Source organism: Oncorhynchus keta, chromosome 22 (genome assembly GCF_023373465.1).
Source record: "Oncorhynchus keta strain PuntledgeMale-10-30-2019 chromosome 22, Oket_V2, whole genome shotgun sequence".
Taxonomy (NCBI): Eukaryota; Metazoa; Chordata; class Actinopteri; order Salmoniformes; family Salmonidae; genus Oncorhynchus; species Oncorhynchus keta.
The window spans coordinates 24,305,520-24,324,283 of NC_068442.1; the positions used below are offsets into that span (position 1 = coordinate 24,305,520).

At 39.8% G+C, this 18,764-nt stretch overlaps 3 protein-coding genes across 7 annotated transcripts in view; 1 reads left to right on the top strand and 2 right to left on the bottom strand.

The window, feature by feature from the left end:
• Window positions 1-2,411: 2,411 nt before the first annotated feature.
• Window positions 2,412-13,449, bottom strand: LOC118401215 (proline-serine-threonine phosphatase-interacting protein 1-like). The gene is made up of 15 exons (XM_035798533.2): window positions 13,300-13,449; window positions 11,897-11,997; window positions 11,728-11,802; window positions 11,559-11,593; window positions 11,345-11,451; window positions 11,035-11,097; window positions 8,606-8,710; window positions 6,058-6,103; window positions 4,929-5,008; window positions 4,630-4,728; window positions 4,311-4,407; window positions 3,985-4,072; window positions 3,782-3,867; window positions 3,183-3,292; window positions 2,412-3,060 (listed from the first exon to the last, which is right to left on the bottom strand). The coding sequence occupies exons 1-15, from the start codon at window positions 13,327-13,329 to the stop codon at window positions 2,932-2,934; spliced, it is 1,251 nt and encodes a 416-aa protein (XP_035654426.1). The 5' UTR covers window positions 13,330-13,449; the 3' UTR covers window positions 2,412-2,931.
• rcn2 (reticulocalbin 2) lies at window positions 12,611-17,490 on the bottom strand. 2 transcript variants are annotated; one of them, XM_035798544.2, is made up of 8 exons: window positions 17,333-17,490; window positions 16,682-16,819; window positions 16,495-16,597; window positions 16,202-16,338; window positions 15,926-16,039; window positions 15,739-15,832; window positions 15,494-15,636; window positions 12,611-15,252 (listed from the first exon to the last, which is right to left on the bottom strand). In XM_035798544.2, exons 2-8 carry the CDS (start codon window positions 16,817-16,819, stop codon window positions 15,109-15,111), a joined length of 873 nt encoding a protein of 290 aa, XP_035654437.1. In that variant the 5' UTR covers window positions 17,333-17,490; the 3' UTR covers window positions 12,611-15,108. The 2 variants fall into 2 exon arrangements, with proteins under 2 accessions (XP_035654437.1, XP_035654436.1); XM_035798543.2 differs by having other exon boundaries at window positions 16,142-16,338; window positions 17,333-17,489.
• Window positions 17,491-17,611: 121 nt separating this feature from the next.
• The window catches only part of LOC118401217 (S phase cyclin A-associated protein in the endoplasmic reticulum-like), a 101,646-nt gene continuing 100,493 nt past the window's right edge, over window positions 17,612-18,764 (top strand). For 3 of the 4 annotated variants that reach the window (XM_035798534.2, XM_035798535.2, XM_035798538.2), the window contains exon 1: window positions 17,613-17,909. In XM_035798534.2, coding sequence (XP_035654427.1) covers window positions 17,745-17,909 — 165 coding nt within the window. In that variant the 5' untranslated portion in view covers window positions 17,613-17,744. Of the gene's footprint in view, window positions 17,910-18,764 lie in introns of all 4 variants that reach the window. The other variant, XM_035798537.2, reaches the window with a different exon arrangement.

The following is an 18,764-nucleotide window of genomic DNA, read 5'->3' on the forward strand; positions in this document are numbered from 1 at the left end:
GTGGTTTTCCCCACAAAGTTTCAACCATTTCTAACATGTAGCTAATGCCTTATGTTTCCTGGTCTAAGGGTTGATTTCTCTTCCAAGCCTTTATGCACTCTTGGTCAAAAGGGGCGTTCCGTCATGCTGACAAGCTCTCTGACCTCATTCAAGGCATGGCTACTTAATGTGCAAAGGATATCAAAAACTATCTCATTAGAAAACTAAAATCACATTCTTACCTTAACACATGCCTTCATCACTTGTCATATGCTCAATGTATCAGATGAAACCTCATACCTGTAATAGCCATACTTTCCAAGTTACAGTATTTCCTCCATAAGATTTTTAATGACATCACAAAATAATCAACCATATGACATTAGTTTTCCATAGCTCCCCACTAACCATTCCCCACATTCGTTATGTTAGAATTATTGTTCCATTATTCACTTTCTGAATGTTAGTCTCTGGAGACAAAGGGACATTCCTTTAGCCAATACTGGAGGGTAGAGTTCTCTCCTGCTTAATTTACAACTGGGTGTGGCGGTGTCAAAACTGGCCCAGTGCTCCGCCGCCTTTGCAGGTAGGAGAGGGTCTGGTTATTGTCAGCCATTGCCAAGCTGATCTGACCCATTGTGATCCTCACAGGACAGTCACGACAGTCTTGAGTCACAAATGGACAGCTGCTTGTGGGGTTTTCAAAAATAAAGCCTATAAGGTTGAGCTATTCTGTAGAGGTCACATTGTGTTAGTAGGCCAAATTGTGACCCAAATAAATATACAGAGCAAAAATATAAACGCAACATGTAAAGTGTTGGTTTCATGATCTGAAATAAAATATCCCAGAATTGTTCCATCCATAAGCTTATTTCTCTCAAATTTTGTGCACAAATTTGGTAGGGAGCATTTCTCCTTTAATAAGATAATCCATCCACCTTACAGGTGTGGCATATCAAGAAGCATGATTATTACACAGATGCAACTTGTGCCGGGGTACAATAAAAGTCCAATCAAATGTGCAGTTTGGTGATGCCACAGATGTCTCAAGTTTTGACGGAGCATACAATTGGCATGCTGACTGTAGTAATGTCCACCAGAGCTATTGCCAGATAATGTAATGTCAATTTCTCTACCATAAGCCACTTCCAAATCGTTTTAGAGAATTTGGCAGCACGTCCAACCGGCCCCACAGCTGCAGACCACATGTAACCACGCCAGTCCAGGACCTCCACATCTGGCTTTGTCACCTGCAGGATCGTCTGAGACCAGCCACCCAGACAGCTGATGAAACAAGTATTTATGTCCGTAATAAAGCCCTTTTGTGGGTGAAAAACTAATTCTGATTGGCTCCCAGACCCACCCATAGCTGCGCCCCTACCCAGTCATGAAATCCATAGATAAGGGCCTAATTAATTTATTTCAATTGGCTGATTTCCTTATATGAACTGTAAAATCATTGAAATTGTTGCATGTTGCGTGTTTAATTTAGTCCAGTATACATAATAGAGCATAGATTACTCGTGTGAGTGTAACCTCTGAAATACACATCTCTTTACACATAATCAAAGGATTGGTATTTCATAGAAAATTATAGGTATTTTATAAAAAATGGAGTCAGTCAAACAAGCCTGGCTAACCTTTGCAAAGAAAACTGACATCTTAATTTGCTAGTTATTGCTGTCATCATCCCAACATTTCTAAATATTTATGTAAACATGTCCAAATCTAGATTCCTTTACTTCATAAATACATTTAAAATGGTCAAAGTCGAATAGTATCCCTAATGGCCTAAACTCACCAAAGGCGAGCGTGCAAGATTTATTTTAGAATACATTGTAATGACCCAACTGAAGCTGGACGGGCAGGTTGGCCACTTTGATGCCTCGCTCAATTAAAACTTGTCTATTTTTGCGATTTATCGCTGGTGCTGTAGTCACACAAAACAATAAAAATGTCATTATTCACTTTTATTTAATCTCATCTGACTTGGAAGAGGTAGAGTTTAGGCTTTACCATAGGCTACATGCTAAATTAGACCAATTCTTCCACTTATGGAAACAACAGCGCTATCAGCAAAGATGATTGGAGATATGGACTATCCTGCTAGCATACAGTCAGTGCTCTGCTTGTCCAGTCCTTTCCTCCCGCCTCCCTTTGCTTGCTCTGCCTGCTGGTGAATTTTTCGCTTAAAGGGATACTTCAGGATTTTGACAATGAGGCCTTTTATCTACTTCTCCAGAGTCAGATGAACCAGTGGATACCATTTGTATGTCACTGTGTCTGGTATGAAGGAAGTTAGAGGTAGTTTCGCGAGCCAATGCTAAGCCATTGTATTTTGGACAGTAAGCATGTGGACAGTTTATTAGTTGCTCAAACACACAAGGTGTTATTCAATACTATAGCATATTAATAGGTCAGTGACTACCCACTGGGAAAAACACTGGTTTAATCAAAGTTGTTTTCAAACCATTTCAACAACAACAATTATATGTGATGACATTGAAAAACTGATTGGATTTGCAAAGTCATCAACATAAGGGACATTTTTATTTGAACCTTAATCCAATGACAGTGACATTTTTTTTGCTGATTTCACCTTAGTTGACAACTCAACCAAATGTAAAAACTAGAGTGCTTTATTTTGCAGCTGTCCTGGCTACAGTAGGATTGTTCAACAACACAAACTGTATTGCCTGTTGACTTGAGAGGAAACAGGTAAGTGCACATCTCTTTCCATCTTGACAACAAATAAGTTAATAATCTCCATCATTAGATAAAGCCATGGTCTCAGGTCAGTGAGGTCACTCAACAACACATACAGTATAGCCAAGACTGAGCTAACATTATCAGCACTGTTAGGCTTAGAGGAAATAGTCAAACTAAGACATATGCAGGGTAGGGCTATGCTATGGGCCTTCCAGCCTTACTACTTGTGCCAAGAGGAGTTCATTATTTGGCCAGATAGGATCCAGGGACCAGTCCTGACAGACCGTTCCTCTCCACAGTCCACCAGCCATCCACACCCTGCTCAATGACCACCACCATCTCCCCTCCAGACATGGACAGCTCACCCGCACTCTAGAGACGGCAAGGACAGGTTAGGTTTAGCTGTGGTTCAAATGTCACAGAAATGTGAATGTCGGCTTAGATGTAGGCTTAGATGCTGAATGCGGGCATTTAGGGTGTCAGAGCATTCTGACCTGAGCCTCATAGTCATATAGTGCCTGGTACTTCTCTCTGCTCTCTGAGATGGTTGGCTCAACTGGCTGAAATCCAGGAATGGAGGCGTACACTCCATCTGATGTGTCGGCTAAGGATTACACATGAAGTAGTTGAGGCATGCAGTTATTGGGTCAAATCACTGGCAGTTTGAAACCTCAGTACCACAGCTATTGACTGAACTCAAAGAGTAAGCCCATGTAATGTAGTGTGATGTGATATAGTGTCAGACCCTGCTTAATATTGTGGCAACAGCTACTTTTGCATCAGGACATTTGACCTGAAATCAGGTGGATGTTTGTGCCCCCTGGTGATCATGTAAGTAGATGGAAAGCCTGCATTATCAGGTTATGGGCTATTAATGTATGTTTTCACATTATAATTGGAACAAGATCAACACAATGCATTGTTATGGGGAGGCATAAAAAGAGAACATACATCGTTATCCTCTCCATCTCAAATGTATTTTTACCTGGCAAGTAACAATATAATGACTGTGAAAAAACATTATCTCTCCCCGTCCACAAATGGTTTCTATTGGTACCACACTTATTTACAGTAATTGTAGCAGCATACAAACCAGTAGGTGGGGCTAATGGCTGTGAACAGTCATTGACGTTAATTTTGGAGCCAGCCGAGGAGTTGCCTTGCAAAAGGTTTGAAAACCTAAAAGTAGTTAAACAGAGTTTACTTTGCTTCACATTGTAAACATGCTGTTTTGGTGGTTACATGAGTTCAAATGTGCATTCTTGTAGTGCAAAAACAAATCTTAGTATCTCTAACCTCTTCATAACTCCTCCTACAAAGCGGGCACTGCCATTGGTGTCTGTTGAGGGCTCCCTCTCATAGTAGTTCTCAAACACAATGGGAGCTGGGGAGAAACCACAGGCATTCAGCAAAGCAAACTCACCCAAGGCCTAAGTAAAGAGTGTATCACAGAGACATGGCTGCACTGCAAAGTTCAAACGAAGGGTGAACATATTATTTCTCAATGAGGCCACAATATTTTACTATGATGACATTTAAAGAGTTAATATTGAAATGTTCAGACCTGGAACATATTCATGTGCACAAACCAGGAAACAGGACAGGTGGTGTATTCTACCTACCTGGTGGACTTGAGCCAGTGCTTTTCATCTCAACAAAGCAGTTGTTGTCTACCGTGATGTCACACAGTTCTAGATTTTTCCTCACATCCTCAAAACACTGAAAGTACATTTTGGGCACAGCTCAAACACATTCAGTATACTCTTTATCATCATTACTGAGTAGTCTTACAGCTACTATATGATACAGTTGAGACAAATTCTATATTTTTCTTACACACTGGTGGTATACATGGTACCATGCTTTAAAATGCTGACTAATGCTACTACTGATATTGTGGATTACAGTATGGCTTGGTAAGACAAAACAAACTTGACCAACCTCATCATCTTTGACACATTGCATTGAGAATTGGTTACAGTGGACCCAGATGGCATTCCTTAGGATGTTGATACGATCTCCCTCCTGCTGCTGAAAGACCTGCAAAACAATCCTCCATTGTACAAAATATCTATATAGAATGCTATATCCCATATCTATATCCCATGTTTACAACAATCTGTGGACCATCAGCTGGTTTGACAGAAAATATTTACGTAATTTCAGAAAAGTTTATCTGATCATACTGTAGAATCCAACTTGCATTCATTGCAATGACATTAGAACATGCCTCAATGTACCTCACATGTGCTCTCATGCGTGGTTTCCCATTCTTGGCGAATCTTGTCTAGCTGTTCAATGTTTGACATGTATTGTTTTTCTGAGGACAAATAAGCAAAGGTGGTATTCAGATAATACACAGTTATTGGATCATTCATTGGATCCTCTGTCACAGTGGAGGGACAATATTTTTTTTTTTTTTTTTTTTTTTTTTTTTTTAACCTTTATTTAACCAGGCAAGTCAGTTAAGAACATATTCTTATTTTCAATGACGGCCTAGGAACAGTGGGTTAACTGCCTGTTCAGGGGCAGAACGACAGATTTGTACCTTGTCAGCTCAGGGGTTTGAACTCGCAACCTTCCGGTTACTAGTCCAACGCTCTAACCACTAGGCTACGAACACCTACTCTTTCCATAACAGACAGACCAGGTGAAAGCTATGATCCCTTATTGATGTCACTTGTTAAATCCACTTCAATCAGTGTAGATGAAGGGGAGGAGACAGGTTAAAGGATTTTTAAGCCTTGAGACAATTAAGACATGGATTGTGTATGTGTGTCATTCAGAGGGTGAATGGGCAAGACAAAATATTTAACTGCCTTGGAACGGCATATGGTAGTAGGTGTCAGTCGCACCAGTTTGTGTCAAGAACTGCAACTCTGCTGGGTTTTTCACGCTCAACAGTTTCCAGCCAACTTGGACATCCAGCCAACTTGACACAACTGTGGGACGCATTGGAGTCAACATGGGCCAACATCCCTGTGGAACGCGTTCATCACCTTATAGAGTCCATGCCCCGATGAATTGAGGCTGTTCTGACAGCCAAAAAAACCCACCGTCCTAATAACTCAATATTTGGAAGGTGATCTTAATGTTTTGTACACTCAGTGAATATGGCCTTTAAAAATATAATCTGCAAATTGGAAGCAAATTTTAAGATTACTTAATGAAAGAGGAACTGAAACTGAAAACATTTACAACCGTTAATTTCTGGTAAACCTCAGCATTATGGTGATAAAAGGGAGACAAAAACAAATGGTCAAATCATGCTATGGCTTTTCAGCAATCTTGATTTCAAGTCATGGACTGCATTTATTTGGAGTACAACAACAGGGAATGATAGGAGCTCAATAGCCTAATATCTCTTACCTGCCTCTCCTGCTGCCTCTCTGCACTGCTTAGACTTGTTGTGCATCTGCAAACGAACAGGGAAGTTACCGTCACTGACAGGAAACGAATAAATAAATGTCAGCGCTAAAGAGTACGGAAATGATCTCCCAATTACATCATGAGAAATAATTAAGTGATTTTTTCAAGATAAACCGCCTCTACCATCTGTTCCATTGGTTAATGTACGATCACTTGAGAACAAATTGGACAAGCTCCGTTCCAGACTATTCTATCAAGGGGACCTAAAGAACAGTAATATCCTATGCTTCACGGAGTCATGGCTCAAGAGTCATAAACTCAAGGGCGGGTGTGTGTCTCTTTGTTAACAACAGTTTGTGCGCAATCTCTAATATTAAGAAAGTCTCAAGGTTCTGCTCGCCTGATAAGCTGTAGACCACACTATTTACCAAGAGAGACTTAATCTATATTTTTTGTAGCTGTCTATTTACCACAACAAACCAATGCTGGCACTAAGACATAACGAGCTATACAGGGCCATAAGCCAACAAGAAAATGCTCATCCAGAGGCAGCGCTCCTCGTGGCTGGTGATTTTAATGCAGGAAAACTGAAATCTGTTTTACCTCATTTCAACCAGCTTGTCACCTGTGCAACTAGAGAAAAAAAGAAAAAAAAAAACTCTAGGTCACCTTTACTCCACACACAGAGGTGAATACAAAGCTCTCCTTCACCCTTCAATTGGCAATTCTGACCATAACTCTATCCTCCTGATTCCTGCTTACAAGCAAAAACTCAAACAGGAAGTACCAGTGACACGCTCAATTAGGAAGTGGTCCGATGAAGCGGTTGCTAAGCTACAGGACAGTTTATATTCCGGGATTCATCCGATGGCATTGAGGAGTTTACCATATCAGTGACAGGCTTCATTAATAAGTGCATCAACAACGTTGCCCCCACAGTGACCATACGTACATATCCATGGATTACAGGCAGCAACCACACTGAGCTAAAGGATAGAACTGCCGCTTTCAAGGAGCGGGACACTAACCTGGATGCTTATAAGAAGTCCCGCTACATCCCCCGATGAACCATCAAACAGGCAAAGCATCAATACAGGACTAAGATCGAATCCTAGTACACCGGCTCATGCACTTGTCGGATGTGGCAGGGCTTGCAAACTATCATGGATTACAAAGGGAAACCCAGCTAACGGCTACCCTGTGACACGAGTTAAATGCCTTTTATGCTCACTTCGAGGCGAGCAACACTGAACCATGTGTGAGCCAGACGGATTACCAGGACGCATACTCAGAGCATGCACAGACCAGCTGGCAAGTGTCTTCACTGACATTTTTAACCTCTCCCATACCCAGTCTGTAATACCTACAGTACATGTTTCAAGCAGACCACCATAGTCCCTGTGGCCAAGAACACCAAGGTAAATGACTATCACCCCGTAGCACTCACACCTGTATCCATGAAATGCTTTGAAAGGCTGGTCATGGCTCACATCAACACCATCATCCCAGACCCCCTGGACCCACTCCAATTCACATACACAACAAATCCAGAGAGAATGCAATCTTGATTGCACTCCACACCTCGCTTTCCCACTTCTACAAAAGGAACACCTACGTGAGAATGCTGTTCATTGACTACAGCTCAACACCATAGATCCCTCGAAGCTCATCACTAAGCTAAGGTCCCTGGGCCTGAACACCTCCCTCTGCAACTGGATCCCAGGTGGTCAGGATAGGCAATAACACATACACCACGCTGACCCTCAACACGGGAGCCCCTCAGGGGTGTGTGCTTAGTCCCCTCCTGTACTCACAGTTCACCCACGACTGCGTGGCCACGCACTATGACAACACCATCATTAAGTTTGCTGACAACACAACAGTGGTAAGCCTGATCACCGACGACGGTGGTGGGTGCAACTCAACATTAGGAAGGTGTTCCTAATGTTTGGTATACTCAGTGCATGTAAAGTACCTACCTCAATTACCTCGCACCCCTGCACATCAAATCAGCACTGGTACTCCCTCTTTAGCCATGTTATTTTCTACTCCCTATATATATATTAATGTTATTTGTCTTAACTCTGCATTGTTGGAAAAGGACCCGTAAGTAAGCATTTCATGGTTAGTCTACAAATGTTGTCTATGAAGCATGTGACAAATAACATTTCATTTGAAATGGTAGAAAAGTAATCAGAAATAACCATTTATATTTCATCACTCAGTTGAAGGGGATTGTGGCAGGAATCCCCATGAACATGGGTTTTGCTTTATGCCCCACACAGCAACAGTTCAGAATATGTGTTTACATTCACTCTATGATGAAAGTCAAACCATTCATTGCAATTCACATCCTCTGTTATTATTCCTACAATTCAAAACATATAGCCTACAGACTGACCTACAACTACTGTATGTTACTTTTTACACAAATACTCAGGGAGCACTGTGTTTTACGATTTCTTTATATTTATATTTCTAAGCCTGGTTTCCATTGTCAGTTAAGTAGATGTGTTGTCCAGTGTGCATGGATAGTTTAGTGATTTACCCTTTCAGCCTGCTTGGGTGTGGTGGTGGCTGCACTGCTCATCCTCTCAGCAGCTTGCTCTGCCTCATCTGCCTCTCTGCACCTTTGGTCATAGGACCTTTTAGACTGGGAAAGGACACACAGAAAGGGAACTTGTTATCAGGTTTACAATACTACACAACGTACTTACCTCTAGGGCTGTTGCGGTGAACGTAATACCGCCACACCAGCGGTCACAAGTCTTGAAGTCAGTCAAATTCCATGTGACCCTTTAGTCATGGTAATTAGGTTTCTCCAAGCTCTGATGCTGCTAATGGTCATTAGTAGCCTACCAAACTTGCTAACTGCCTGGTCCTCAGCATTCTATTGTCCCTCTAATCACTGCATCAATGCAAATGTATTTGAAAATGTTATCTTTGTTTTTAATATACATTTGCAAAAAAAAAGTAAAACCTGTTTTCGCTTTGTTTTTAATGGGGTATTGTGTGTAGATTGCTTTTTGTTTTATTTTTTAAATCCATTTTAAGTTAAGGCTGTAACTTAACAAAATGTGGAAAAAGTCAAAGGGTCTGAATACTTTCCAAAGGCACTGTAAACAGGGCATGAGTTTCAAGTTTTTGGAAGATAATTTTCACCATAAAAATGCACCTTTATAATAAAAGCATTACATGCATAATCGCATTAGCGGGCACTTTTGATAATGATGTTTTCCAGCAAATGGAACATTCATGCTTAGAACCTACAATGTGCTTATAATGTGAAGAAAAAGCATAATAGTTTATCAACATTTTATGCTAAATGTTCAGATCTGTTGGGTCAGCCACATTGCATTTTGTTTATGCTAGTGGTTGTACTAATTTGGGATCTATCGCATCCCATAATTGCCCCAGGCTATGTTCAGAATATTTATTTCCTGCACAAAATAGGTCAACTTTTGTACTATGGTGGAAAGTAATTTGACATAGGCTAGTACTTTTGCTGTTCATTAAGCCTACTCATCTTGTTGGCTGACGAAAAGTAAATGTGGACAGTTCTTCCAATATGCACCTCGGAATTCGATAAGGACGCGCGCAGTTGCGTCCCGGAAGTGTCCGTCTTCGCTTGTATCTGGGGGATAGACCCGATCACGTGATGGAGAGCCATGTGAGTGAGAGGTGCTTCGGGGAGAAGGGCACAACGCAGCACTCGGGGCCCAAGGGCACCACGGCCACTGGCCGCAAAAGGCATGGATTTTTTTAGGGTGCATTACGGCCACATAAAGGGGATGCAGCTGTGAAATTCAAGTCATTATCAAGTGGTTGTCAAATTGTGAATGAGAGACTGATGAATTGTGTATAGTCTGTGCAAAAAACCTAAGCAGAGCTCATGCCTTTCAAGCAACTTTTTTCAAATCATTATTTGAGTCACATCATGCAGCCTTAAAATGTAATAAAAATCAAAACATATTGCCCAAAATTTGTAGAACAACTAAAGTTACATTAATAACTCTAAATTAAGCATATAGGGTTAACCACTCAACAAAGAATAGCAGCATGTGTGAACTCAAATCATTTGGAGAAAATATACTTTCTACTTTATTCAGCTTTGTTAAATTGTTTTCTTCATACTATAAAATAATATAAAATAATGCATGCCACATAATTCTAAGCAAATCTTGTCTGCTAAATGAACTAGTGTAGCCCACAGCCATTTGGCATAGCCAGATCAGGACCTAACATAAGGACAACTCAGAGTATGCTATTCTGTTCTCCTGAAATAGACTACATTTTCTTAATATCATACTTCTTTAGACCTGTCTAAAATAATGGATTTATTGTGAAGATGTAGGCTATATTACATGGATGTATTAGACTTTTTAAAATGTAGATTCCAAAATAAGGGTTAAATAAAATAAAACGGTAAATTACCATGAGAATGACAGTTATTTGTTTGATAATCACCGGCTGACAAAATTGTGTGACCTACTTAACTCCAATTATTAGATTAAGACAGCTATTATTATTTGACACTTTTCATGAAGCTGCTGCCAAATAAGGAACAGAAAGTGAAATAGAGAGCGAGAGATGCATGTGCAAGCAGGGAGACTAAAATAAAACAAATAGAGCAGGATTTCCTGAGCTGAGAGTTCTGTTTTAGAGGCGCTCCCTCGGCTTTCCACTGAATGGCCCTTTGTTTCCTTTCTTATCTGTATGCTCTTACTGGTGCAACCTATTATTCGAGAACATTACAAATTCCCTTACCGGTATATAATTTCACCTGACAGAAAAACATTATGGTTTTCCTGAACCATACTAACTAAAGGACCTTTGAAAGTAAAGCTAAAATATCCCTGACACATTGAGTTAAGCCCTACCTACCACAGACAAACTATACGGAATAGGGTTTCACGTCACACAAAGGAGCATACAGATAAAGAAATTAAGAAGGTTTTTGGTAGGAACTGTGCTCACCTCCATTGTTTTCTTGTATAAAGACACCTTTATCTTCTGAACCTTGTCCATGACGCCTTCAAACTGAGACAGAGAAAAACATGCTGTGACTGATGCAAAAATAGCTGATCAATTACAGATCCATACTGGATTCATCTCATCTAACCACAGATACTTTCTCTGTCCTTAAACAGCAAATGGTTAACATTTGAAATCAAAGTACATGATTTAATAGTACAACATGCTCTATGTAGATATTGACCACCATGCACAAACAATAGATTGTCTTTAGGGCTTGTTTAGGTGAAAGCTAAAGATGTCAAACCAAAACCTTTTTTCTCTGCTCTTTCTGTCGATCCCTGAACTGTTCCATCCTCTTGACCTCTTCCTTTAACATCCCAGAGAGCTGTATGTGTAGGTTCCCAATGTTCTCAATTTCTACAAAACATGAGGTAACACAACATTACAAATCTGGGATGAAGTAGTGCTGCTTACAGATGAACTCCATAGCTAGAAGTGGACAATTAAAATTCTGTTCTACTTACGGACTTTGAGTTGGTCAATGGATGCTCTCAAAGTGCTGTGAAAAGAATATAACTGTGAGAAAGTGCAAATACATTTATTTTACACAATACATTATCACACACACACCTCTCTCTCTACCAAAACTTAAGGCATTGCATTTCCATGAATCTTGAGAGCATAGCTACTCACCTGATCTCACAGAGACCCCCTGCCTTGCGTGCAATCATCACTAACTCCTTGCCATATCTCTCTTCAGCAGATGCCCTATCCAATGGAAACAAAATATTGCTTAACTTATAATTGTGACATAATATAACTTCATACACAATGTAGGAACTGCTTTGCTGCCACCAACTACCTCATCTTCAAGAGCTCCTCCATGTCTTTGCACATCCGTCGACCCTCACAGAGTCTCTGGATGAGAGCCTCATATCCCACATTACTGATGAAATCCACTCCCTACAACCATACAGAATCATAGCATTATCTTAACTTAAAAGAAAATGCAAAGATTTAATACAAAAGGTACAAAGAAAGTCCTTTTCGAAAAATAGATGCAAACATTAATCTTTCAATTACAGCAGCTTTTGACACTTTTACAGATTTATGGTGTTTGTCAAAACAAAATGCTTTCATGGATGCCGTGTATATAATAGTATTGAATGCCAGTGCAGGTGAAAGTTATAAGTTAAATGACACATATCACATACTGTAGTAGGCCTTCAGTGGACATGTTGCAGGCCCACACTGTATCACTCATTCCTTATACTACATACCACCCAGTTTCCACAGGAAAACAGTCATAAATAGTAGTTTAGTCATAAAAACCCCTTAGCAGCCACAAAGGATTCCACTGTTGACCGCCTCATGTATCAACAGCAAACCATTGACTGTCATCTGTTAGCTGAACTTTGGCTTATGCATGATTGTGTACTTTGTGAAGTAAAACATTTATAAATGAATGTACAATACAGAATGACAAATACAGGTATTAGTATTGCACAAGTGTTATACAATATCAAACATAATTCAATGCCAAACTATTTCATACAAAATCATAAGAAAACAAATGCACAATAAAGTAATTTTTATTTGCAAAGGTTAGAAGGGGATTATTGCACTGAGCCTGCTATGCAAATCAACCCAGAAGCTATTTGTAGTTTTGTAGATTACAGTTGACAATGCATCACAGTCAGAAGATCAAATACAGAAAGATAAGAGCCTGTTTTACAGGAAACTCAGCATAGAGGTACTGACACTCAGAAATGAGCAATCCAGCCAAGAGAATAAGTTAAACAATGTTCTGTTGGCCTAGTTATTTAGATAAATTACTAAATATAAACACACTAGCACATTTATTAAAACCACACATTGAAAAGCAAGTTTCCACATAGAATTACACAAGTACATTTCTTCATCATAGCATATGAAATAAAGTTTTAGTCTAGTATGTTTAGAAAAAGAACTAAGTTGGCTGTGAGACCATAGAACAAACATTTGTAAAGATGACAATCTGAGAGCCAATGAAAAAACCAAAGTTTAATTTAGTAAAGGGCTTCCTCTGACACAGGTGTACTGCCTCAGGTGCTGTTACCACAATACAGTTTGGATCAAGCAGTAAATAATTTAGCTGTCTCTGCTGATAGCCTCTGTGCAGTGCATTTTTTTAAAAATTACTTGAACCTTATCTTATCCATAAAGATCATATAGATTGAGCATCAAAGTGGTTAGTCAAAAGTAAAGACATTAAAGTGAACTCACCCAAAATACATCTTGGAATTGTAAAGTCATCTCAGCAGTAGATCAAATGTGATATCCTCTGTGAGGGCATTCAGTAAAGAAGGCACTTATGGTTCTTTGAGGCCAGATCAAAGCCAGTGAAAATTATAATGCCACACACAGGAAACACCCAGTCAGTAGACATGGCTTGAAGTTAACTCGTTTGACTCAAATGAGGAAGAGCTTCAGTGTGATGTTAGCTAACACAGACAGCCTGCATCCAAGATAACATTAAAATTTGGTTGTCATTTGATAGATGGATACCCTAAAAACATTGAAAAACCCATTCAGAAATGTTACATGTAAATCATTAAGACTTCTTGAACTGAGAATATATATATATATATACAGTACCAGTCAAACGTTGGGACACACCTACTCATTCATGGGTTTTTCTTTATTTGGACTATTTTCTACATTGTATAAAAAGAGTGAAGATAATAGTGAAGACATCAAAACTATGAAATAACACATATGGAATCATGTAGTAATCAAAAAGTGTTGAAACAAATCTAAATATATTTTAGATTATTCAAAGTAGCCACCCTTTGCCTTGACTGCTTTGCGCTCTCTTGGCATTCTCTCAACCAGCTTCACCTGGAATGCTTTTCCAACAGTCTGAGTTCCCACATATCGGTCCAACTCATCCCAAAATATCTCAATTGGGTTGAGGTCAGGTGATTGTGAAGGCCAGGTCATCTGATGCAGCACTCCATCACTCTCCTTCTTGGTCAAATAGCCCTTACAAAGCCTGGAGGTATGTTGAGCCATTGTCCTGTTGAAAAACAAATGATAGTCCCACTAAGCATCAACCAGATGGGATGGCGTATCACTGCAGAATGCTGTGGTAGCCATGCTGCTTAACTGTGCCTTGAATTGTAAATAAATCCATGACAGTGTCACCAGCAAAGCACACCCATACCATCACACTTCCATGCTTCACGGTGGGAACCACATTCGGAGATCCGTTCACCTACTCTGCATCTCACAAAGACACGGAGGTTGGAACCAAAAATCTCAAATTTGCACTCATCAGACCAAAGGACAGATTTCCACCGGTCTAATGGCCATTGCTCGTGTTTCTTGGCCCAAGCAAGTCTCTCCTTATTGGTGTCCTTTAGTAGTGGTTTCTTTGCAGCAATTCGACGATGAAGGACTGATTCACGCAGTCTCCTCTGAACAGTTAATGTTGAGATGTGTCTGTTTTTATTTAACCTTTATTTATCTAAGCATGTTTGCTAATTGAACTCCGAAGCATTTATTTGGGCTGCAATTTCTGAGGCTGGTAACTAATGAACTTATGCTCTGCAGCAGAGGTAACTCTGGGTCTCCCTTTCCTGTGGTGGTCCTCATGAGAGCCAGTTTCATCATAGCGCTTGATGGTTTATGCGACTGCACTTTAAAAAAAAAAACTTTCACAACACAACTGATTGGCTCAAACACATTAACAACGAAAGAAGTTCCACAAATGAACTTTTAACAAGACACACCTGTAAATTGAAATGCATTCCAGGTGACTACCTCATGAAGCTGGTTGAGAGAATGCCAACTGTGTACAAAGCTGTCATCTAGGCAAAGGGTAGCTACTTTGAAGAATCTCAAATATATTTTGATTTGTTTAACACTTATTTGGTTACTACATGATTCCATGTGTTATTTCATAGTTTGTCGTCACTATTATTCTACAATGCAGAAAACAGTAAAAATAAAGAAAAAACATGGAATAAGTAGGCATGTCCAAACTTGTAACTGTTATTGTACATTACAGTAAAAAAAAAAAAAAAAAATCTGTTATAATTCATCATGTGACACATGCAGTTGCCTTCCATAGTCTGTTACTTCACTATTCATAAAAATGTCTTGATTTTTCAAAACCTCTGCCTCTGACAGTTTCCCATCACCATCTTGGTCCATTTCTTTGATGAGGTGAACGGCCTGTTAAAACATAAGAGCAAAGCAAAAGAACTCAAGCAAACTGAAGAGAACTGATAGATACACCCACTTTCAATGGGGATACCATTCATACCAACCAATGTATAAATGTTTCCATACCCTGACTGCACTTCACAGGAACTAATATGTTATAATCAAATTAGAAATGGCACTCCTAGAGCACCCTAGTGAGGTATGGCTGTCCATGTAATGCAGAGACACGGTAGTATAGGGGTTTACTCACCTCCTCCCGTGCAGAGCCATAGCTGTTAGGGGCCACCCAGCGGAGCTGCTCCTCTCGATTCAACTTGCCATCCTTGTCTTGATCATAGAGGTCGTCAAAGCGGACAGTTTCCTCCATCTCCCACTGTGATGGGTCATCCTCCTCTGAAGTACACAAACACACATTACTACAGCAGGAAAGCCAACTGAGCCCTTACAAACCATTATATGTTGAGAAAAACACAGAAAGCATTCTTCTGTGCTTACCATTAGTTCGAACATCTCCAATAAATTCACGTAGACTGATGAACCCATCTTTATCTGTGTCATATTCACTTAACACATCTTCAACGGCAAAATCCTAAAATTTAAAAAATGGCAAAATATTACCACACCAAACATTTGATTCTGCTCATGTGGATACAAATGTAAACAGCTTGTGGAAATGTCTTACAGCCATGTAATCCACTTCTGATGGGTGTGTAAATGCAAGAAACTCAGTTAGGTTAAGGCCTGGTGTGCCACCCATATCAGCAAAATCAAAGCGCTTCTTTTCCTTTAAGTGGAGCTAAAAAGGAAAAGATTGATAAGTACTGTGAGGTGTAGAGCATGTGCAATCCATATGTTGTCAACAATAAAATAAAGGCTGGTACAACTAAGATGATCATACAAATCTGAGTGACTCTTCCTCTGGATCCTCCAGAAAAGCATTCTCATCAATATTAATTACTCGTTCATGGACAACCATGTTGTATTCTTCCCATGACACAACACCATCGTTGTTGGTGTCAAATTCAGGGAAGCGCTCCTCTGCATCATCCAATGCATATTTCTTGTAGACATGTTGAATCCATAGTGTGATCTCCTCTGTAGTGACAAAATATTGCACATACTGTACAGGCAGTAGATTACACATACAGTATCCATACTGTATTAATTTTTTATAACAATGTGGGATTCATTTTTCACATGAAAGTCAAAATACATCCAAAAACAAAGACATTTTTTAAAATGTATTTTTACCTGAGGTTAAATGTTTGTCAGAATCTTTATCAATCTTCTTCAGGATTTCCATAATTTTGTTCCTTTGCTCAGCTGGACTAAGTTTCTTTATTCCATCTTCTTCCTAAAAACCAAAGTTATAGAAATGGTGAGATAGCGAATATGACTGAAAGGGGCTTTTATTCAGATGATAGAGAAAAATGACAACCTCAGTTCCCAATAGGAGATCCATGTCGTGCTCGGGGCTGTGCTGATGACCCACATAATGATCTTCATGATTGTGGGATCTCTCCCCAAAGGCACAGTGCATTACAAGCAATGCAATGGGTATAACTGAGTATTTCATCTATGACGGAGAAAAAAAAAGCGTCATGTTATGATTTTAGCATTCTTCGTAAACTTGAAGAATATAGATTAACAATCATAGAATATGTATTTCACATATCAATTGTGTAACCGTCTGGTTCTGGTTCACCTACTATTAGCTGTATGAAACGCGAAGACAATAGCGCTGAGTTACCTGGTGTGGTCGACATTAAAGAGACTGGACAGTTTGGGCTACAACAATACAGTACTGTTGCTAGCTTGGTAACGACTAACGTTAGCTAACTATAGTTACCAACCAAAGTGTTGTTGCCCCCCCCCCAGACCTACGTTTCTTGGCTGATGTAACGTTCGGTTACTAGGACGCTAACTAGCTATAGTTAGCTAATAATGCTGAGCATTTTCCTGAAATAAACTGAGTTGTTGACAATGAGTGTCTGACAAAATTTGAGGATTCTGAACTGGTCAGACGTTTGGTAAAGTTAACTGAGTGACTTCCAGACTATTTTAGGAGAACATTATGTCGTAAACAAACCTTTGCTTGTGCCAATTCCTCGTCCCAGCTGGCAAAACCTGGGTTAAATTTTGAGTAACGTCCAATAATGATGAGGATTCCAGGAGCAAGAGGACACGAGCAGATCGATTTAACAAAAACGTTACTTCATTATGTGTCCCGCCCATTTATTTTGTTGCCATGGTTGAAAGTTTAAATCCCCCCCTAGCCTCAATTCTTGTTTTGTGATTGGTTTATATTTCTTCTGTTTCCGCCTAACAAATGAATGATTGGATAGTCTGAAACTGTCATACATTTTATCATACACTTCCGGCAAAATGCTATATAGATTATAACTGTCAATGGTGTTTTATGTCGTTTCCGTCAACACATAAAACACATCAATTTAGCTAATTTTCTAAGAAGTTTAGCTTTTACCCTGATAATTACGTAAATGTCAAAAGACAGTCGCAACGATGGACGACGGCGTGGCCAGCACCGATTCGGTATTAGAATTGGACAAGGCGGGGACGGGAGGGAGAGGTCTGGCAGCAACAGCTCAGGGTCCTCGCATGGAGGAGGAAAATGCAGGAATACTCCAATAACCGTTGCCTTGAAGGTACTGTAACTAGCTCTATTTTCAAGTTCTACTATAATGTAACTATGACCTGCAAATTAAGACCGCGTTCAGATAGCTCGCTAGCTAATACGTTTATATTTGATGGCTAACTAACTTGGCTAGTTACTGGCTAGCCACCTTTCAATAATTCACTGAGTATACTAAACATTAGGAACACCTTCCTATTAATATTGAGCTCCCGGCCACGACCGGGATCGAACCCCAGGCTGTAGTAGCGCCTTCGAAGTAATTTATATTTAGTCTTGACCATTCATCCTCTGAATGGCACACACATACAATCCATATGTCAATTGTCTCAAGGCTTAACATTTTTTCTTTAACCTGTCTCCTCCCCTTCATCTACACTGATTGAAGTGGATTTAACAAGTGACATCAATAAGGGATCATCGTTTTCACCTGGATTTACCTGGTCAGTCTGTCATGGAAAGAGCAGGTGTTCTTTTTTTTACACTTATTGTATAGGATGCCCTCACACAGGATGTATTGAAAGGAAAATATATACTATAGAATTTGTATGTATTGGTTACAGTGACCTGCCAAAATACAGGGATGCATTGCTGATGACACCAACAGTTTTTTTTTTTTTTTGGCAAAGTGGTGTTTTCAAAAAGAGAACCTGCTGTCACATGAAATCTGCTGCAGACCTCACAACATTCATTGTGAAACTACTCATTTGGCACAAAGTTGCAGAAAGACCATGTGGTTTTGTGTTTATCTTCCAGCCTTGTATGATTCATCAACTGTCGAGTCCAATAGGATGTTGCTGAGCCTCAGCCTCTCTGGCGAGCGCAAGATTACATTAGCACACTCCTTGAGCCTGCAGTTTCACACATC